The sequence below is a fragment of the Lissotriton vulgaris genome, chromosome 3_1 (genome assembly GCF_964263255.1).
Source record: "Lissotriton vulgaris chromosome 3_1, aLisVul1.2, whole genome shotgun sequence".
Lineage (NCBI taxonomy): Eukaryota > Metazoa > Chordata > Amphibia > Caudata > Salamandridae > Lissotriton > Lissotriton vulgaris.
The window spans coordinates 1,245,905,456-1,245,924,553 of NC_141689.1; the positions used below are offsets into that span (position 1 = coordinate 1,245,905,456).

The window sequence follows — 19,098 nt, forward strand, 5'->3', positions numbered from 1 at the left end:
CCTTTGTGTGGTGGAACAAAAGCAACAAAAAGTTGATTTGTGTTACGGAAAGGTTTTGTCCTTTCTATGTAATACGTGTGTGTTGGGCACATTTTGCTACTGCATCTGGTTGATGGAAGAACACTGGTAACTCAACAGATTGATTGATGTGAAAAGCAGAAATTATTTTAGGAAGGAATTTAGGATTAGTCCGAAGAACCACTTTATTTTGATGCATTTGTAAAAAAGGTTCTTCTATAGTTAATGTAAAGTTTACCCACTCTTCTGAGTGATGTGATAGCCACCAGGAAAGCAGTTTTCCATGTGAGAAATTGCAGTTCACATTTGTGCAATGACTTAAAGGGTGGACCCATTAGTCTGGTGAGGACAATGTTGAGATTCCATATTGGAGCAGGTGGACGTCTCAGGGGAATAACTCTTTTGAGTTCTTCCAGAAATGCTTTTTAATGACAGGTACTGTAAAGAGAGATAGATGTTGTCTATTTTGCAGGTATGCCGCTATTGCAGCTAGATGTAAACGGGTGGACGTGTATGCTAAAGTGGCACGTTGTAGATGTAACAAATAGCATATAATGTTTTGGACAGAAGCATCAAGCGGGTTGATACGGTTGTTATTACAGTAAATCACAAAGTGCTTTCACTTTGCTGCATAGCAGGCTCTTATGGTACGACGTCTAGCTTCCTTGATAATATTCATACAGTCTGTTGGTAGATTAAGACAGCAAACCTCTAGGACTACAGGGGCCAGGTCGCTAGATTGAGGTGACTGGGGTCTGAGTGTCATATGTCTCCATGGCTCTGTGTGAGGAGATTAGGTGCAAGACTTAGTTTTTAATGAGGAACTACAGAGAGTTCCAATAGGGTTGTGAACCATGGTTGACATGCTCATGTGGGAGCAACTAGGATTAGTGTTAGGGACGCTAGTTTGAGTTTCTGAACCACTAATGGAATGAGTAGGAGAGGCGGAAAAGCGTAAGCAAATATCCCTGGCCAGTTCATCCATATCGCATTGCCTTTGGACAATGGGTGTGGATATCTGGACATGGAGTTTGGGCATTTTGCGTTTAGATGCATGGCGAACAGGTCTATGTCTGGAAAATTCCACATTTGAAAGAATGGGAGAACTTGAGGGTGTAGTTCCCATTTGTGGACTTGCTGTGTCTGACGACTTAGCAGATCTGCCATCTGATTGTCTACCCCTGGGAGGTGTTCTGCTAGGATAGATTTTGTGATGAATGGCCCACCTCCAGATGTCCTGGACTAGGTGGGACAGTTGGAGTGAGTGTGTTCTCCCCTGTTTTTGTATGTAATACATTGCTGTCATGTTGTCCGTACGAACCTGGACAGCTTTGCCAGCCAGATGGGTTTGAAAGGCTTTAAGGGCTAGAAATAAGGCCTAAATGGTTGATGTGGAGCAACTTTTGTTGGTGAGTCCACAGGCTTTGTATTGTGTGTTGCTATAGATGAGCACCCCAGCCAGTTAGTGATGTGTTCGCTGTTAGTACTGTCTGTGGAACCGGGTCTATTAAGGTCCGTCCTTTTGACAGATTTTGTGTGTTCGACCACTGCAGAGAGCGATGCGTATGGCCATTTACCAACACTAGATCGGTTAATCGACTGTGGGACTGGTTCCACTGACTGGCTAAGCATTCCTGAAGCGGACGCATGTGGAGCCTGGCAAACGGGACGATCATGATGCAAGATGCCATCATCCATAGCAGTTGCATGTAAACCAAAGCTGGAAGGGATTGATTGGGTTGAAACTGGTGAACCAAAGCCTGAATGTTGCGAATTCTGGCTGCGTTGGGAAACGCCAGAGCCTTTTGAGTATCTAAAGTGACTCCTAGGTAGTTCTGAATATTGGCTAGCTGAAGATTTGACTTTGGCACATTGACTGTGAAATTTAGTTGATGCAGTAACTTGATGGTTATGGAAGTGTATTTGAGACACTGTTGGTAGGTGCTGGCTTTGATGAGCCAGTCGTCTAAGTACGGGAAGAAATGGATGCTTTGTCTCCTGAGATGAGCAGCTACTACCCATAGGCATTTTGGGAAGACTCTGAGGGCAGTGGTGACACCGAATGGGAGTACCTTGAACTGGTAACACAAACCTGAGATATTTGAGATGAGCAGGGTGGATTGGAGTATGAAAGTAGGCGTCCTTTAAGTCTAGAGTAGACAGAAAGTCGCCCTTTTGCAAAAGAGGTAGTACCTGTTGAAGTGTTTTCATGTGAAAGTGGCCTGACTGTATGTAAAAATGGAGTTCTCTGAGATCTAAAATTGGTCTGAGAGACCCGTCCCTTTTTAGGTTTTGCCTCGCGAAAAAGATGCGCTCTGCGCATCTTTTTTGCGCAGGCAAAAACCTCTTGAGATCTATATGGGAGACAGGAACGGCCTCCGTCTTTCATTGGCTAGCTCCATAAATGGAGACTAGCCATTGGAAGACGGGCCTGTCCGTCAATGCCGGACCAGACACGGGGGCGTTCCCGAGATTCTTTGGCTTTTGCCGACGTCACGCGACGTCAGGCGAAAGCCGGGAACGCCCCAGAATCTGTTCCGGCATTGCCGGCACCCGCCTTCCTGCTCCGGCCGTCTTCTGCGTCTCTCCTCCCCCTTTCCCGCCCCCTCCCGCCCTCCCGCTCATTAATACCTGCTGCAGTTCAAGAATGCTTCCGAACCTGGAGGCCAAATTAATGACAGGCCATTCTACGAGAATCCTATCAATGGAGTGCTTAACTTTCTGTAGATTTAACATCTGAAAGCATTTGATCATATCACTGGGCAGTGGAGACAACGGGGTCCGGTTTGCAGAATACACCATTTAAATCAGAATTTCGCCTTTGACAGTAAATTATGACGTAATGCAGCTAACACAAATGTAACGTGTGAAACTGCAGACTGTTATGTTCAGCCAGGATTTTAGGACTGTTACTCTGCACTGTGAAATACTTTTTTTCGCATCAGAGTGGAGCTTCAGAGTGCAGAGTGGAGCTTCAGAGTGCAGATTCAGAGTGCAGAGTGGAGCTTCAGAGTGGAGCTTCAGAGTGCAGAGTGGAGCTTCAGAGTGGAGCTTCAGAGTGGAGAGTGGAGCTTCAGAGTGGAGAGTGGAGCTTCAGAGTGGAGCTTCAGAGTGGAGAGTGGAGCTTCAGAGTGCAGATTCAGAGTGGAGCTTCAGAGTGGAGCTTCAGAGTGCAGAGTGGAGCTTCAGAGTGGAGCTTCAGAGTGGAGCTTCAGAGTGGAGCTTCAGAGTGGAGCTTCAGAGTGGAGCTTCATAGTGCAGAGTGGAGCTTCAGAGTGGAGCTTCATAGTGCAGAGTGGAGCTTCAGAGTGGAGCTTCAGAGTGGAGCTTCAGAGTGGAGCTTCAGAGTGGAGCTTCAGAGCTTCAGAGTGGAGCTTCAGAGTGGAGCTTCAGAGTGCAGATTCAGAGTGGAGCTTCAGAGTGGAGCTTCAGAGTGGAGCTTCAGAGTGCAGAGTGGAGCTTCAGAGTGGAGCTTCATAGTGCAGAGTGGAGCTTCAGAGTGGAGCTTCAGAGTGGAGCTTCAGAGTGGAGCTTCATAGTGCAGAGTGGAGCTTCAGAGTGGAGCTTCAGAGTGGAGCTTCAGAGTGGAGCTTCAGAGTGCAGAGTGGAGCTTCATAGTGCAGAGTGGAGCTTCAGAGTGGAGCTTCAGAGTGGAGCTTCATAGTGCAGAGTGGAGCTTCAGAGTGGAGCTTCATAGTGCAGAGTGGAGCTTCAGAGTGGAGCTTCAGAGTGGAGCTTCAGAGTGGAGCTTCAGAGTGCAGAGTGCAGAGTGGAGCTTCAGAGTGCAGAGTGCAGAGTGCAGAGTGCAGAGTGCAGAGTGCAGCTTCAGAGTGGAGCGTGGAGCTTCAGAGTGGAGCTTCAGAGTGCAGAGTGGAGCTTCAGAGTGGAGCTTCAGAGTGCAGAGTGGAGCCTCAGAGTGGAGCTTCAGAGTGCAGAGTGGAGCTTCAGAGCGGAGCTTCAGAGCGGAGCTTCAGAGTGCAGAGTGGAGCTTCAGAGTGGAGCTTCAGAGTGGAGCTTCAGAGTGCAGAGTGGAGCTTCAGAGTGGAGCTTCAGAGTGCAGAGTGGAGCTTCAGAGTGGAGCTTCAGAGTGCAGAGTGGAGCTTCAAAGTGGAGCTTCAGAGTGGAGCTTCAGAGTGCAGAGTGGAGCTTCAGAGTGGAGCTTCAGAGTGCAGAGTGGAGCTTCAGAGTGGAGCTTCAGAGTGGAGCTTCAGAGTGGAGCTTCAGAGTGGAGCTCCAGAGTGGAGCTCCAGAGTGGAGCTTCAGAGTGGAGCTTCAGAGTGGAGCTTCAGAGTGCAGAGTGGAGCTTCAGAGTGGAGCTTCAGAGTGCAGAGTGGAGCTTCAGAGTGGAGCTTCAGAGTGGAGCTTCAGAGTGGAGCTTCAGAGTGGAGCTTCAGAGTGGAGCTTCAGAGTGAAGCTTCAGAGTGCAGAGTGGAGCTTCAGAGTGCAGAGTGGAGCTGCAGAGTGGAGCTGCAGCGTGGAGCTGCAGAGTGGAGCTGCAGAGTGGAGCTTCAGAGGGGAGCGTGGAGCTTCAGAGTGGAGCTTCAGAGTGGAGCTTCAGAGTGGAGCTTCAGAGTGGAGCTTCAGAATGCAGATTCAGAATGCAGATTCAGAGTGGAGCTTCAGAGTGGAGCTTCAGAGTGGAGCTTCAGAGTGGAGCTTCAGAGTGGAGCGTGGAGCTTCAGAGTGGAGCGTGGAGCTTCAGAGTGGAGCTTGAGAGTGCAGAGTGGAGCTTGAGAGTGGAGCTTGAGAGTGCAGCTTGAGAGTGCAGCTTGAGAGTGCAGCTTGAGAGTGCAGCTTGAGAGTGCAGCTTCAGAGTGCAGCTTGAGAGTGCAGCTTCAGAGTGCAGCTTCAGAGTGCAGCTTCAGAGTGCAGAGTGGAGCTTCAGAGTGGAGCTTCAGAGTGCAGAGTGGAGCTTCAGAGTGCAGAGTGGAGCTTCAGAGTGGAGCTTCAGAATGCAGATTCAGAATGCAGATTCAGAGTGGAGCTTCAGAGTGGAGCTTCAGAGTGGAGCTTCAGAGTGGAGCTTCAGAGTGGAGCTTCAGGGTGGAGCGTGGAGCTTCAGAGTGGAGCTTCAGAGTGCAGAGTGGAGCTTCAGAGTGGAGCTTCAGAGTGGAGCGTGGAGCTTCAGAGTGGAGCTTCAGAGTGGAGCTTCAGAGTGGAGCTTCAGAGTGGAGCGTGGAGCTTCAGAGTGGAGCTTCAGAGTGGAGCTTCAGAGTGGAGCTTCAGAGTGGAGATTCAGAGTGGAGCTTCAGAGTGCAGAGTGGAGCTTCAGAGTGGAGCTTCAGAGTGGAGCTTCAGAGTGGAGCTTCAGAGTGGAGCTGTAGAGTGGAGCTGCAGAGTGGAGCTGCAGAGTGGAGCTTCAGAGTGGAGCTTCAGAGTGCAGAGTGGAGCTTCAGAGTGGAGCTTCAGAGTGCAGAGTGGAGCTTCAGAGTGGAGCTTCAGAGTGCAGAGTGGAGCTTCAGAGTGGAGCTTCAGAGTGAAGCTTCAGAGTGAAGCTTCAGAGTGCAGCTTCAGAGTGCAGCTTCAGAGTGCAGCTTCAGAGTGGAGCTTCAGAGTGGAGCTTCAGAGTGGAGCTTCAGAGTGGAGCTTCAGAGTGGAGCTTCAGAGTGCAGAGTGGAGCTTCAGAGTGCAGAGTGGAGCTGCAGAGTGCAGATTCAGAGTGCAGAGTGCAGCTTCAGAGTGGAGCTTCAGAGTGCAGAGTGGAGCTTCAGAGTGGAGCTTCAGAGTGGAGCTTCAGAGTGGAGCTTCAGAGTGGAGCTTCAGAGTGCAGAGTGGAGCTTCAGAGTGCAGAGTGGAGCTTCAGAGTGCAGATTCAGAGTGGAGCTTCAGAGTGCAGAGTGGAGCTTCAGAGTGCAGATTCAGAGTGGAGCTTCAGAGTGCAGAGTGGAGCTTCAGAGTGCAGATTCAGAGTGGAGCTTCAGAGTGCAGAGTGGAGCTTCAGAGTGCAGAGTGGAGCTTCAGAGTGCAGAGTGGAGCTTCAGAGTGCAGAGTGGAGCTTCAGATTCAGAGTGGAGCTTCAGATTCAGAGTGGAGCTTCAGAGTGCAGAGTGGAGCTTCAGAGTGCAGAGTGGAGCTGCAGATTCAGAGTGGAGCTTCAGAGTGCAGATTCAGAGTGCAGAGTGCAGAGTGGAGCTTCAGAGTGCAGATTCAGAGTGGAGAGTGGAGCTTCAGAGTGGAGCTTCAGAGTGGAGCTTCAGAGTGGAGAGTGGAGATTCAGAGTGGAAAGTGGAGCTTCAGAGTGAAGATTCAGAGTGGAGAGTGGAGCTTCAGAGTGGAGCTTCAGAGTGGAGATTCAGAGTGGAGATTCAGAGTGGAGCTTCAGAGTGGAGCTTCAGAGTGGAGCTTCAGAGTGGAGCTTCAGAGTGGAGCTTCAGAGTGGAGCTTCAGAGTGGAGATTCAGAGTGGAGCTTCAGAGTGCAGAGTGGAGCTTCAGAGTGCAGAGTGGAGCTTCAGAGTGCAGAGTGGAGCTTCAGAGTGGAGATTCAGAGTGAAGCTTCAGAGTGCGGAGTGGAGCTTCAGAGTGCAGAGTGGAGCTTCAGAGTGCAGAGTGGAGATTCAGAGTGCAGAGTGGAGATTCAGAGTGCAGATTCAGAGTGGAGCTTCAGAGTGCAGAGTGGAGCTTCAGAGTGCAGAGTGGAGCTTCAGAGTGGAGCTTCAGAGTGGAGCTTCAGAGTGCAGATTCAGAGTGGAGATTCAGAGTGGAGATTCAGAGTGGAGCTTCAGAGTGCAGAGTGGAGCTTCAGAGTGCAGAGTGGAGCTTCAGAGTGCAGAGTGGAGCTTCAGAGTGCAGATTCAGAGTGGAGCTTCAGAGTGCAGAGTGGAGCTTCAGAGTGCAGAGTGGAGCTTCAGAGTGGAGCTTCAGAGTGCAGATTCAGAGTGGAGATTCAGAGTGGAGATTCAGAGTGCAGAGTGGAGCTTCAGAGTGCAGAGTGGAGCTTCAGAGTGCAGATTCAGAGTGGAGCTTCAGAGTGCAGAGTGGAGCTTCAGAGTGCAGATTCAGAGTGGAGCTTCAGAGTGGAGCTTCAGAGTGGAGCTTCAGAGTGGAGCTTCAGAGTGGAGCTTCAGAGTGGAGCTTCAGAGTGGAGCTTCAGAGTGCAGAGTGGAGCTGCAGATTCAGAGTGGAGCTTCAGAGTGCAGATTCAGAGTGCAGAGTGGAGCTTCAGAGTGCAGATTCAGAGTGGAGCTTCAGAGTGCAGATTCAGAGTGGAGCTTCAGAGTGCAGATTCAGAGTGGAGCTTCAGAGTGCAGATTCAGAGTGGAGCTTCAGAGTGCAGATTCAGAGTGGAGCTTCAGAGTGCAGATTCAGAGTGGAGAGTGGAGCTTCAGAGTGCAGATTCAGAGTGCAGAGTGGAGCTTCAGAGTGGAGCTTCAGAGTGGAGCTTCAAGTTGGAGATTCAGAGTGGAGAGTGGAGATTCAGAGTGGAGATTCAGAGTGGAGAGTGGCGCTTCAGAGTGGAGCTTCAGAGTGGAGATTCAGAGTGGAGAGTGGAGCTTCAGAGTGGAGCTTCGGAGTGGAGCTTCAGAGTGGAGCTTCAGAGTGGAGCTTCAGAGTGGAGCTTCAGAGTGGAGCTTCAGAGTGGAGCTTCAGAGTGGAGCTTCAGAGTGGAGCTTCAGAGTGGAGCTTCAGAGTGGAGAGTGGAGCTTCAGAGTGGAGATTCAGAGTGGAGAGTGGAGCTTCAGAGTGGAGAGTGGAGCTTCAGAGTGGAGAGTGGGGCTTCAGAGTGGAGAGTGGAGCTTCAGAGTGCAGAGTGGAGCTTCAGAGTGCAGAGTGGAGCTTCAGAGTGCAGAGTGGAGCTTCAGAGTGAAGCTTCAGAGTGCAGAGTGGAGATTCAGAGTGCAGAGTGGAGCTTCAGAGTGCAGATTCAGAGTGGAGCTTCAGAGTGCAGATTCAGAGTGGAGCTTCAGAGTGCAGAGTGGAGCTTCAGAGTGCAGATTCAGAGTGGAGCTTCAGAGTGCAGAGTGGAGCTTCAGAGTGGAGCTTCAGAGTGGAGCTTCAGAGTGGAGCTTCAGAGTGGAGCTTCAGAGTGCAGATTCAGAGTGGAGATTCAGAGTGGAGCTTCAGAGTGCAGAGTGGAGCTTCAGAGTGCAGATTCAGAGTGGAGCTTCAGAGTGCAGAGTGGAGCTTCAGAGTGCTGATTCAGAGTGGAGATTCAGAGTGGAGCTTCAGAGTGCAGAGTGGAGCTTCAGAGTGCAGAGTGGAGCTTCAGAGTGCAGAGTGGAGCTTCAGAGTGCAGAGTGGAGCTCCAGAGTGCAGAGTGGAGCTTCAGAGTGGAGCTTCAGAGTGGAGCTTCAGAGTGGAGCTTCAGAGTGGAGCTTCAGAGTGCAGCTTCAGAGTGCAGCTTCAGAGTGCAGCTTCAGAGTGCAGCTTCAGAGTGCAGAGTGGAGCTTCAGAGTGCAGAGTGGAGCTTCAGAGTGTCAAGAGCAATGCCAATAGCTCTAACTTTAACAAAGGCAAAACCATTGCATTGTAAATGCTTGTTGGTATTAGGAAGTAAAAGGAGTACACGCCTGACCCTTGGTGTTGTAGTGGTACGGGCTCTATAGTTCCATTTAAAAGTCGAGACTGTACCTCTTGTTTGAGGAGGTGTAGATGATCCAGTGAGAGTTTGTGTGACTTTGGGGGAATGTTTGGAGGAGCTTTGATGAACTCCAGGCAGTAACCAGAACAGATAATTTGCAGAACCCACTTGTCTGTTGTTTTGACTGTCAAGCTGGTAAGAAATTTTATAGTCTTACCCAGACAGATGTTAGGTGGTCGGGGGAAGGAGAGGTGAGTCACTGTTTTGTATTCGAGGGGGAGGTGCGTGTGTTTGAACCTCTACCTCTTCCCTTACCGTTATTTCCTCTGTAACCCCCTCGGAAGTAGTTCTTAGAGCAAGAGTGTAAGTTATTACCTTTGTAGATGGAGGTATTTTCTGAGGAAGAATTCTTGGACCCGCTCGATAGAAAGAGCGCCGAAAGGAACCACAGCCTTGTGATGACCGAAGCGCCCCCGTAGATTTGGCCACTTCAAAGTCTTTCTTCATCTTTTTCAGTGAAGAGTGTACCACTGGGCCAAAAAGGTGTTCCTTATCAAAAGGTGTGTTGAATAAAGAGGTTTGAAACTCGAGTTTGAATCCAGAGATACGTAGCCAGAGCGTGCCTTCTTAAAAGGACACTGGTATTTACTGCTCTTGCAGCTGTGTCTGCAGCATCGAGGGAGCACCAGATTTGATTGTTGGAAATAAGTTGTCCCTCCCTTATCAGTTCTTGAGCTTTAGATTTATGATCTTGAGGTAGATATTGGAACAATTGTTCCATCTTGTCCCAATGCGCACGGTCGTATCTCGATAGCAATGCGTATGTGTTGGATATGCGCCAGTAGTTTGCTGCCTGAGATGCGATTCTCTTCCCCGAAGAATCAAGAAGCTAGATTCCTTATCTGGGGGTGGAGCAACTCCTGTGGTTTGGGAGTTAGCCCTTTTGTATGTGTTAGACACTACTAGCGAGTCCAACAGTAATTGTCCCCTAATGAACGCTGGGTCAGATGGTACTGACATTTTTTTTTTGTCTAACCTAGGGGTAATCATACGTGCTCTGACAGGATAAGGAATATGCTACTTACCAGTATGCATCTGTTCTTGGCATGTAGGGCTGCTGACATTCATATCTGTGCATAGATCGCCGCCTAGTGTTGGGTCCGGATGATTGCATGTTGTTGTCCTGGAAGAGTCTTCGAAGTATCACAAGATAGGTGGCTCCTGCCTTGGACTACAGTGCGCATGGGCATCCTCTCCATCCTCAGATTGTTTTTCGCCATTGTGGCAGAGATGGAGTATAGTACAGTAAGAGATGTCCATGTGAAGAGTGAATGCTGCGGCTGTGACAGGCACCGGGGAGGTGGGTGGGCGATATGAATGTCAGCAGCCCTACATGCCAAGAACAGATGCATACTGGTAAGTAGCATATTCCGTTCGAGGCATGTGGGCTGCTGAATTCATATCTGTGCATTGAATGTATAGCAGTATCTCCCTTAGCGGTGGCTACCTGTGTCAGTCGCAGCAGTCTGGAAAAGAGTTTTGAGAACAGCCTGACCTACAGCAGCTTGCTGTCTTGAATGTACATCTACGCAATAGTGTTTTGTAAATGTATGTGTGGTTGTCCATGTGGCTGCTTTACAAATTTCGTGTAAAGGAATATTACCCAGGAATGCCATGGATGCCCCTAGCTTGCGTGTGGAATGCGCCCTAGGGGGAACTGTTAAGGTGTGTTTGGCTTTTAAATAACATATTTGGATGCATTTAACAATCCATCTGGCTATACCTGATTTTGAAATGGGGTTGCCTTTATGTTGCGGTGAGAAAGCAACAAACAACTGTCTATGTAGTATAGCATAGCTCTTTTGACGTCTAGAGTATGCAAAGCCCTTTCAGCTACTGTCTGGGGATTTTGAAAGAACACTGGCAGTTCGATGGTTTGATTTATGTGGAAATGGGATACCACCTTTGGCATGAATTTAGGGTTTGTTCTGAGAACTACTCTATTTGCATGCATTTGAATGAATGGCTCTTGAATAGTTAGGGCTTGGAGCTCGCTAACTCTTCTAAGCGAAGTAATGGCAATAAGGAAAGCCACCTTCCAAGTAAGAAATTGTATTTCGCAAGAGTGTAGTGGCTCAAAAGGTGGTCCCATAAGACTGGTTAAAACAATTTTCAGATTCCAGACTGGTGAAGGTGGGTGTCTTGGAGGAATTACGCGTTTGAGTCCTTCCATAAACGCCTTAATTGCTGGCACCCGAAATAGTGAAAGGTGTTGCCCGTTTTGAAGATATGCTGCTAACGCAGCTAAATGTATTCTGATGGAGGAATATGCTAAATTGCAGCGTTGTAGGTGCAACAGATAGCAAATGATGTTTTGAGTTGAAGCATCAAGTGGGTTTATATCATTGTTACTGCAGTAAATGACGAAACGTTTCCACTTTGCTGCATAACATGCCCTGGTAGTGGGTTTTCTTGCCTCCTTGATAGTGTTCATGCAGTCTGGAGGCAAGTTTAGGTATCCGAACTCTAGGATTTCAGGAGCCAGATCGCCAGGTTCAGCTGTTGCGGATCTGGATGTTGGATTTCTCCATGGCTCTGAGTTAGGAGATTGGGTGCGAGTCTCAGTCTGATGAGGCACCACTGATAGTTCTAGGAACGTTGTGTACTATGGTTGCCTCGCCCATGTGGGAGCAACTAGGATTAGCGTCAGTGAATGTTGACGTAGTTTGCGTGCCACTAGCGGTATTAATGGAGCTGGGGGAAAAGCGTACGCAAATTTGCATGACCAGTTCATCCATATCGCATTGCCTTGCGACTGTGGATGTGGGAACCTGGCGGCAAAGGACTGGCATTTTGCGTTTTCTCTTGTGGCATACAGATCTATTTCCGGTTGTCCCCACTTCCGGAAGAATGGTTGGAGCACTTTGGGGTGAATCTCCCATTCGTGCATTTGTTGACTGTGCCTGCTGAGCAGGTCGGCTACCTGATTGTCCTTGCCTGGGAGGTGCTCTGCCATGAGAAACATGTTCCTCTGAATGGCCCATTTCCACATTGCTTGAGCTAGGTGCGACAACTGCGGTGAGTGTATTCCTCCCCGTTTCTGAATATAGTACATAGCTGTGTAATTGTCCGTCCGGATCAACACAGTTTTGTTGCATAAGTGTGTCTTGAAGGCTTTTAGGGCTAGAAAGATTGCCATCAACTCCAGCAGGTTTATGTGCATCTTCTTCTGTTGTACAGTCCAGAGTCCCTGGACTGTGTAATTTAGGACATGGGCTCCCCACCCTAGTAGGGATGCGTCCGCGGTTAACACTATTTGTGGGACAGGCTCTTGGAACAGTCGACCTTTGCAAAGGTTTTGTGGATTCCACCAATGCAGAGAGTTGTATGCACGACTGGTCACCAACACTACGTGTTTCAATTGTCCCCGAGCCTGGTTCCACTGCCTTGCTAGGCACTCTTGGAGCGGACGCATATGGAGCCTGGCATGAGGGACTATGAATATGCACGAGGCCATCATACCTATTAGTTGCATAAACACTCGAGCTGGTAATGAGTGTTGAGGTTTGAACTTTTTGATCAGTGTTTGCAGTCCGTTGATCCGTGCTGCGTTGGGATATGCTTTTGCTGCCAGCGTATCTATAGTTGCTCCCAGGTATTGTTGTACATTGGAGGGTAGCAAATGTGATTTTGGGTAGTTTAGCGAGAATCCTAAACTGTGCAGGAGATGGATGGTTTTTGACATGTGGTTGGCACACTGCTGGGCCAATGGCGCGTGTATTAGCCAATCGTCCAGATACGGGTACACATGGATGTGTTGCCTCCTGAGATGTGCCGCCACTGTAGCTAGACATTTGGTGAAGACTCGTGGGGCTGTTGTGACACCAAATGGTAGGACTTTGAACTGGTAATGATGTCCTTGAATGGTGAACCTGAGATACTTTCTGTGAGCAGGGTGTATTGGAATATGAAAGTATGCGTCTTTGAGGTCTAGAGTTGCTAGGAAGTCTCCCTTGCGAAGCAACGGTAGGACTTGCTAGAGAGTGAGCATATGAAAATGCTCCGACAAAATGTACAGGTTGAGGGGCCTGAGGTCCATTATGGGTCTGAGAGACACGTTGGAATTAGGAAGTATAGGGAGTATACTCCTGTTCCCTGATGTTGTAATGGGACTGGTTCTATGGCCCCCTTTTGCAGCATACTGATGACCTCTTGCTGCAGTAGTGTTATATGTTCCTGTGACATAGGACGGTGCAAGGGTGGTATGTTGGGAGGTGTTGAAGTGAGTTCGAGGCAATAGCCATGTTGGATAATTTGCCTGACCCACTTGTCTGTAGTGATGTTTAACCAGACTGGCAGAAAAAGTTGTAGTCTTCCCCCGACCGGTGTTATATGGTCTGGGGGTAGTGCCAAGAAGTCACTGCTTGGTGTTAGTGGAGGATCTATTTGCATTGCCTCCACGACCCCTTCCTTTGGTGTTATTGCCCCTGTATCTACCCCTGTTGGTGTTTTTGTTGTACGTGGACTGCGTGTTAGTCTTGTAGGTGGAGGATTGCTGTGAGGTATTACTTCTGGCTCCTCCTCTATAATTGGAGCGACAAAAGGAGCCCCGGTGTTGTTGGGACTGGAGAGCTCTCATTGACTTTGCTGTATCCGCATCCTTTTTCATTTTGTCCAGAATTGAGTCAACTGCTGGACCAAATAAAAAGTCTCGATTGATGGGCTGATTAAGAATGGTTGATTGGACATCATTTTTAAACCCTGATATTCGAAGTCATGTGTGGCGCCTTAGCAGCATGCTTGTATTGATGGATCTGGCAGCTGTATCAGCAGCGTCTAGGGCACATTTAATGGAGACATTGGTGATGAGTTTCCCTTCCAGTATCAATTCATCTGCCTGCTGTTTATAAGGGTCAGGTAGAATTTCTTCTAGGCTGTCATAAGGCGCCCTGTCATATCTGGCCAGCAGGTCCTGTGTATTTGCAATTCTCCAAGAGTTTGCTGCTTGAGCTGCTACTCTTTTGCCTGATGCCTCAACGATTTTTGACTCCTTGTCTGGAGGAGCAGCCTCTCCGGTAGTCTGGGAGTTAGCCCTTTTACGTGCGTTGGACACCACTAGGGAGTCCAGGGGTAGCTGGCCTTTTATGTATGTAGGATCAGTAGGTGCAGCCCTATATTTCTTTTCAATTCTAGGGTTAATGACCCGTGCCCTAGCAGTGTCTTTAAAAATGTCATGTGCATGTTTTAAGACGCCCTTTAACATGGGGAGTGTTTTTACATGTCTCTCAGATGTTGTGAGTGTATAAAAGAGAAAATCTTCTTCAATCGCATCAGAGTGCATATCTACGTTATGGTTGGTAGCTGCTCTATCCAGTAAAGAATTAAAGGCCACTGTATCTTCAGTGGGTGATGGCTTAGTTGGGTAAACTGCTGGTTCTTTAATGGGCATAGTCCCCTCATTATCTGGTTCTCTTTCTGCACCCCATGGCTGTTGATGGGGGGCTCCAGTTGGGTAATTTGGATAACCAAACCCCACATCTACATCCTGATCTTCATCTGGCTTGTAGTCAGGTGATGCTGGGTCATATGGGGTTGTAGGCATGGCTGGATTGATAGGTTCAAAAAGGATAGGAGAGGTAGCACAGTCCTGTTTCTTTTTGAGTGGTATCCTTGGAAAGTCTGCTATTGGCAGAGGCCTTTTCTTTTTTGTATACACAGTCACTTTGCCAGTTGCTGGGTCAATGTACAGCTTTGACTGGTCCTCTGTGGAGGGGTCTGGGTGAATAAGCTCTTCTTCCACAGTCTTTGCCTTTGGTGCCGTAGCCTTTGGTTTGCCCGATTTTGGATCTGTAGGTCTACTTGGTCCGACCGCTTTTGGTGGTTGGACGGGTTTTTGAAGTTTGTCGACACTTTTTGTCGGCTGGATGTCCTTAGCTGGCTTCACCACCTTTTTCGGACCGAGCGGTTTGTTTGGTTCGACAGTCTCTTTAGGTGTATGTGGTTTTGGCTCAATGCCTCTTTTCGGATCGAGGGGCTTCGGGTCGACCGATTTGGTTTTATCCACAGTAGGTTTCACTTTCAGTTCGACGTTAGTCTTGGGCGTTGGCCTTTTACTTTCGTCGATAGTGTTTTTCCCTTTGTCGATATTTGAGGCTTATTTGCTTGATTCGACGTGCTTCGGCTTATATGTCGATTCAACGTGCTTTTGCTTTTGCGTCGGATCGACGTGTTTTGGCTGCGAGGTGGACTCGACGGCTCTGGGTTTCGAGCTCGACTCTACAGATTTTGTCTTCGATGTCGACTCGACGGTCTTTGGCTTCGAAGGTTGCGTCGGGACTACGGCCTTCGGCTCGAGGACCTTGTGCTAAACTACTTTTGGATCGACGACATTCGGTCCGAAGACGGTGTTGTAGACGAATTTCGTTTTCAATGGAACCGGCGCCGTATGGCGTGTCTCAGAGAACCTTTCGAATATGTTCTTAGCCGGGCGGTACTGCGGGGCTGAAGAACGAAAGTGTAGATCTTGGCTAGGGCCCAGTGGCGATGCCTCGACTTGAGTCTCTGATATCGGTGTAGTGTCTATGTGGGGCGGTGTACTCACGGTTCGCCCCTCGTCGTTATCAGAGTCGTCTTCAACCGCTACGATGTCGTCTTGATCGTATTCCTCGAGATCAACGATTTCTTCGTCCTCCTCGAAGTAAGTTTCGGAGTCGTGCTCCGAGAATTGTTCTTCGGCTTGATCCGATTCTTCGGCGCTACCTAGTTCTTCTTCATCGTCGAAGATGTTGTCTGGTTCTGGCGCCGACCTCTGCATTTCTTGCCTCGCTGCCCGTCGATTCCGGATAGTCTTTTTCGACCGGAACTGGGCACAAGCTAGGCAACTATCTTCCTTGTGATCCGGAGATAAGCATTTGTTGCACACAGGATGCTTATCCGTGTGCAGGAACTTCGAGTTGCACTGCGGGCAGTATTTAAATGGACTTCGTTCCATCGACGGTCGGTCCACGTGGTGTCGAGAAGGCCTCACGGCCCGATTCGACGACCGTAGTGCAATAGATGTTTCCGAAGTCTCTCGGTACCGAGCGCTAAACAATACCGACGGAACCGAAGGCCTTTTGGCCTTTACAGAAAGTTAGAGAATTCCGAACTTGGACTGTAGGAAAGTATATCCGAACCCAATGGCGGAAAAAAACAATCTGAGGATGGAGAGGATGCCCATGTGCACTGTAGTCCAAGGGAGGAGCCACCTATCTTGTGATACTTCGAAGACTCTTCCAGGACAACAACATGCAATCATCCGGACCCAACACTAGTGTGTCTAGTAGGATATAGGTCAGGATCATTGCCTGTGGGTCAGTTAATGTTGTAGTCATCACATGGGTCTGCATGTATTGGCTAATCATAGTCAGCCCCATTATCATCCCCATAATCCTGGTTGTCAGGTGTATGTGGTGAATGCTGAGGTGAAGTATGCACAGGTATAGACTGTGGAAAGGGAGGAGATGAGCTAGGAGGAGGTGAATGGTTAGTACCAACAGTTCTCTTCTTCAAAGGAATGTGATATTCCTCTTCAGCATCAGTCCTTCTCTTTAGAGTCACTGTGGTGGTGATATGCCCAGTTTTTGGATGAATGTGCAACACTTTCTGTTTCGGGTCCGGTTTATTGAGCAGATCGTCGAAACTGTGTTTTTTGTGGTGACTTCGATACCTGAGATTGTTTTGGCGCCAAAGGTTTTGGTGCCAATGGTTTAGGGGCTGGTGTTTTCGGATCCGAAGTGTGTTTCGGTGCCGATGGTTGAGGGTCGGAGCTGGACTTAAGAGTTCGATCCGGAAGGTTTCGGCTCGGTTCCAGTTTTGGATTGGGGCTGTTCGGAGCCAAAAGGCTTTTTTGTATGCTACGGAGCCGAGCCCGAAGGTGGGGCTTTGGAAGCGTGATCTCAGGACCGACCAGGGTCTGAGGGCGCAGGTTGGTCCTGAGCCTTCTTCTTGGTGTGAGGTGGATGTTGGGGCGAGGAAGTTTCTGTACTCACAGTACGTTGTCCCTGCGGGATGTCATCATCCTATCTGGAGCCGTACTCGGAAACTGAGATCGGTTCCTGCTGTTCTTCGGCCCCAATAGCGTCCTCGGCTTCTTCATCTGACTGAGGTCCGAAGAGGTCCCGAATGGAGGCTGTGCGTTGACTTTCCATGTCACGACATTGAGCCAGACGGTCGGGAAGTGTCTTCTAGGAGTGGAACGCCTTGCAAGTGGCGCAGTCCTGTTCTCTGTGCTCAGGGGACAAGCACAGGTTATACACTCAGTGTGAGTCAGTGCACAGATATTTTGCGTGGCATCGAGGGCAGAATTTAAAGGGAGTTTGTTCCATCGACCGCTAGTTGAACCGACGTGGGTAGGCCCGACGGCCCACCACAAACTTTCCCAAATGAAAGAGAGTTTTAACCAGAAAATCAGACACAATCGAAGAATACTATAGTCGATCGGAAGCAATACCGTTGAGGTTGAGTGTTTTGCGCACCGAGGGAAACAGAAGGAACAGTGTCGAACCGGAGCGCAGCGTGTAACATCCTAACCCGATTGCGGAAAAAAACAATCTAACAATGGAGTCGATGCCCATGCGCACTATCACCGAAAGGAAGAGTCACCTACCTCGTGACTGGAAAGACTTCCTCGAAGAAAAACAAAGTGCAAACATCCGGACCCAACACTGATGGCGACCTATGCAGAGCATATGATCTACAGCTCATATGCCTCGAACATTACATTTTTGCACAGAAAAGTCTGCATATCATGCTTTGTACTTAAGGATAAGAATTTTTAATTCCACACTCCAACTATTCTTAAAAGCCCACGGCTGGTGAAGCCCGATGCTGGGGTTGCTGTATGCAAAGGCTGCTTCATTTTGATTCCACCTCGTCTCTTTCTTCCTTGACCCTACACTTCCTGTCTCTTTATCTCACTCTCGCAAGTTCATTTTCATTCCTGCTTTCTGCATTTGCCATTTTTTCCTAACTTTCTCTCCCTCTTTCTCTCTCCCCTTTATCCCTTTCCTTTCTTTGTTCTGGGACAAGGTGTGTTGATGAAGAGTAAGTCTCAGTCTCCATTAAAGAGTGCGAGTGCCCACCACTTGGGGTCAGAGGCACAATTTATCCACTAATGGTGCTCATAGAAAGGATGAATGGCCATGCCATATTTAATTGAGTAAGCTGTAGGATGTAAACAGATCTTAACTGCAACCACATACCTGAGCTCAGGTCGGTGCTGCTATCCTCTACATCAACACAATCATGAGAAGTGACCAGTCCTGTAGTTGATTGGTCATCCTTTCGCAAACACACATTGGTATTGGAAAATGGAAATCCTGGTGGGAAAAAAACGAAAAATATTTAATTACTTAGGGAGCACTGGAAGTACAACAGCAAAGAAAAAGGGCTGTTTATATGCAATGTGTGGATTTAAATCTATTATTTCCACAGTGATTATGGTGAAGAGGAGAGAAACACATATCTAATCTTTTCTTACCATTTAATCAGCATGTTTTCCATTGCTGGAGAGAAAAGAGTTAAAATCTTTTCAGAATTCCCTTCATATAAATCCACTAGTCAAAAGGGTTTTAAATCTGCCGTAAGGCATTAGTTGCATCACAGAAAGACGCAAAACCACAAACCTACCATGCTCACATGTCTGCTGCCACATTCATGCACTTAGGGCCCCTACCACTGTTAGTCAAAGTTGGATTCATAAACAGACATTATTGAAAGATGATGTTATTGGAGCTGTACAGGAAGTGAGGTCATGGTTTATCCTTTAACACAGAGAACAGTAGTAGTGCATTTATTTGTGTTAAGTGCAAGGCTAACATATCTCCTTCCTACCAGCGGTCGAGTCTACCGTAGACGAGGTTAGACGCTGTCTACCCACTATTTTCAGAGGGTAGATGCTGTCTACCCTGCTGCAAAGCTGGCTGCTTTCAGCAGAGTGCCACGTTTCTTTCCTGCTTCTCCCGGAATTCACCGAAATATGCTGAAATCCTTCCGGTGTAATTTTCTGACACCGGGACACTTTCAGTACCTGCACGTTGTCTGCTTTTGTTCTGAGCAGCAACGTGCAGGCAGGGAAGGGGCTTATCATATTCCAGCTTGGTCCATAACAAAAGCTGGAGTCAAATTTGTTAAAGTATCCTGCCTGGGAGCTATCGGGAGCCTCATACCAAGATGCATTGGAATGGAAACAAAGGCTCACATCTTATCATGTCACAGGTACTTAAGAGAGAAATGCTTTTGACTTTGTTCAGTCTCTGTATATAAGAGATGTGTGTACACTGTAAGAATGTCAGATGTGTTGGTCGCCCCAGTATTTACACAAATAATTTAAATACCACTATTTTGTTTTATTTCTATTATAGTGCTTTAGCACTACTCATCCCAACTCACAGCGCTCTACATAACACGTACAGATTATATATTGACAATAAATCATGTTTGTGCCCATCAATATAAAGGATGTGTTACATAAGACAATGCAGGTTGCAAGGTCTACTTAGGAGCCACATGTCCTTCATGC

The 19,098-nt window shown here is 48.3% G+C and overlaps 1 protein-coding gene across 1 annotated transcript in view; it reads right to left on the bottom strand.

Annotated features, from left to right (window-relative positions):
• The window catches only part of LOC147727735 (uncharacterized), a 126,179-nt gene that overhangs the window by 56,022 nt on the left and 51,059 nt on the right, over positions 1–19,098 (bottom strand). The window contains exon 5 of the mRNA XM_086961735.1: positions 17,780–17,896. Coding sequence (XP_086817861.1) covers positions 17,780–17,896 — 117 coding nt within the window. The remainder of the gene's footprint in view (positions 1–17,779; positions 17,897–19,098) is intronic.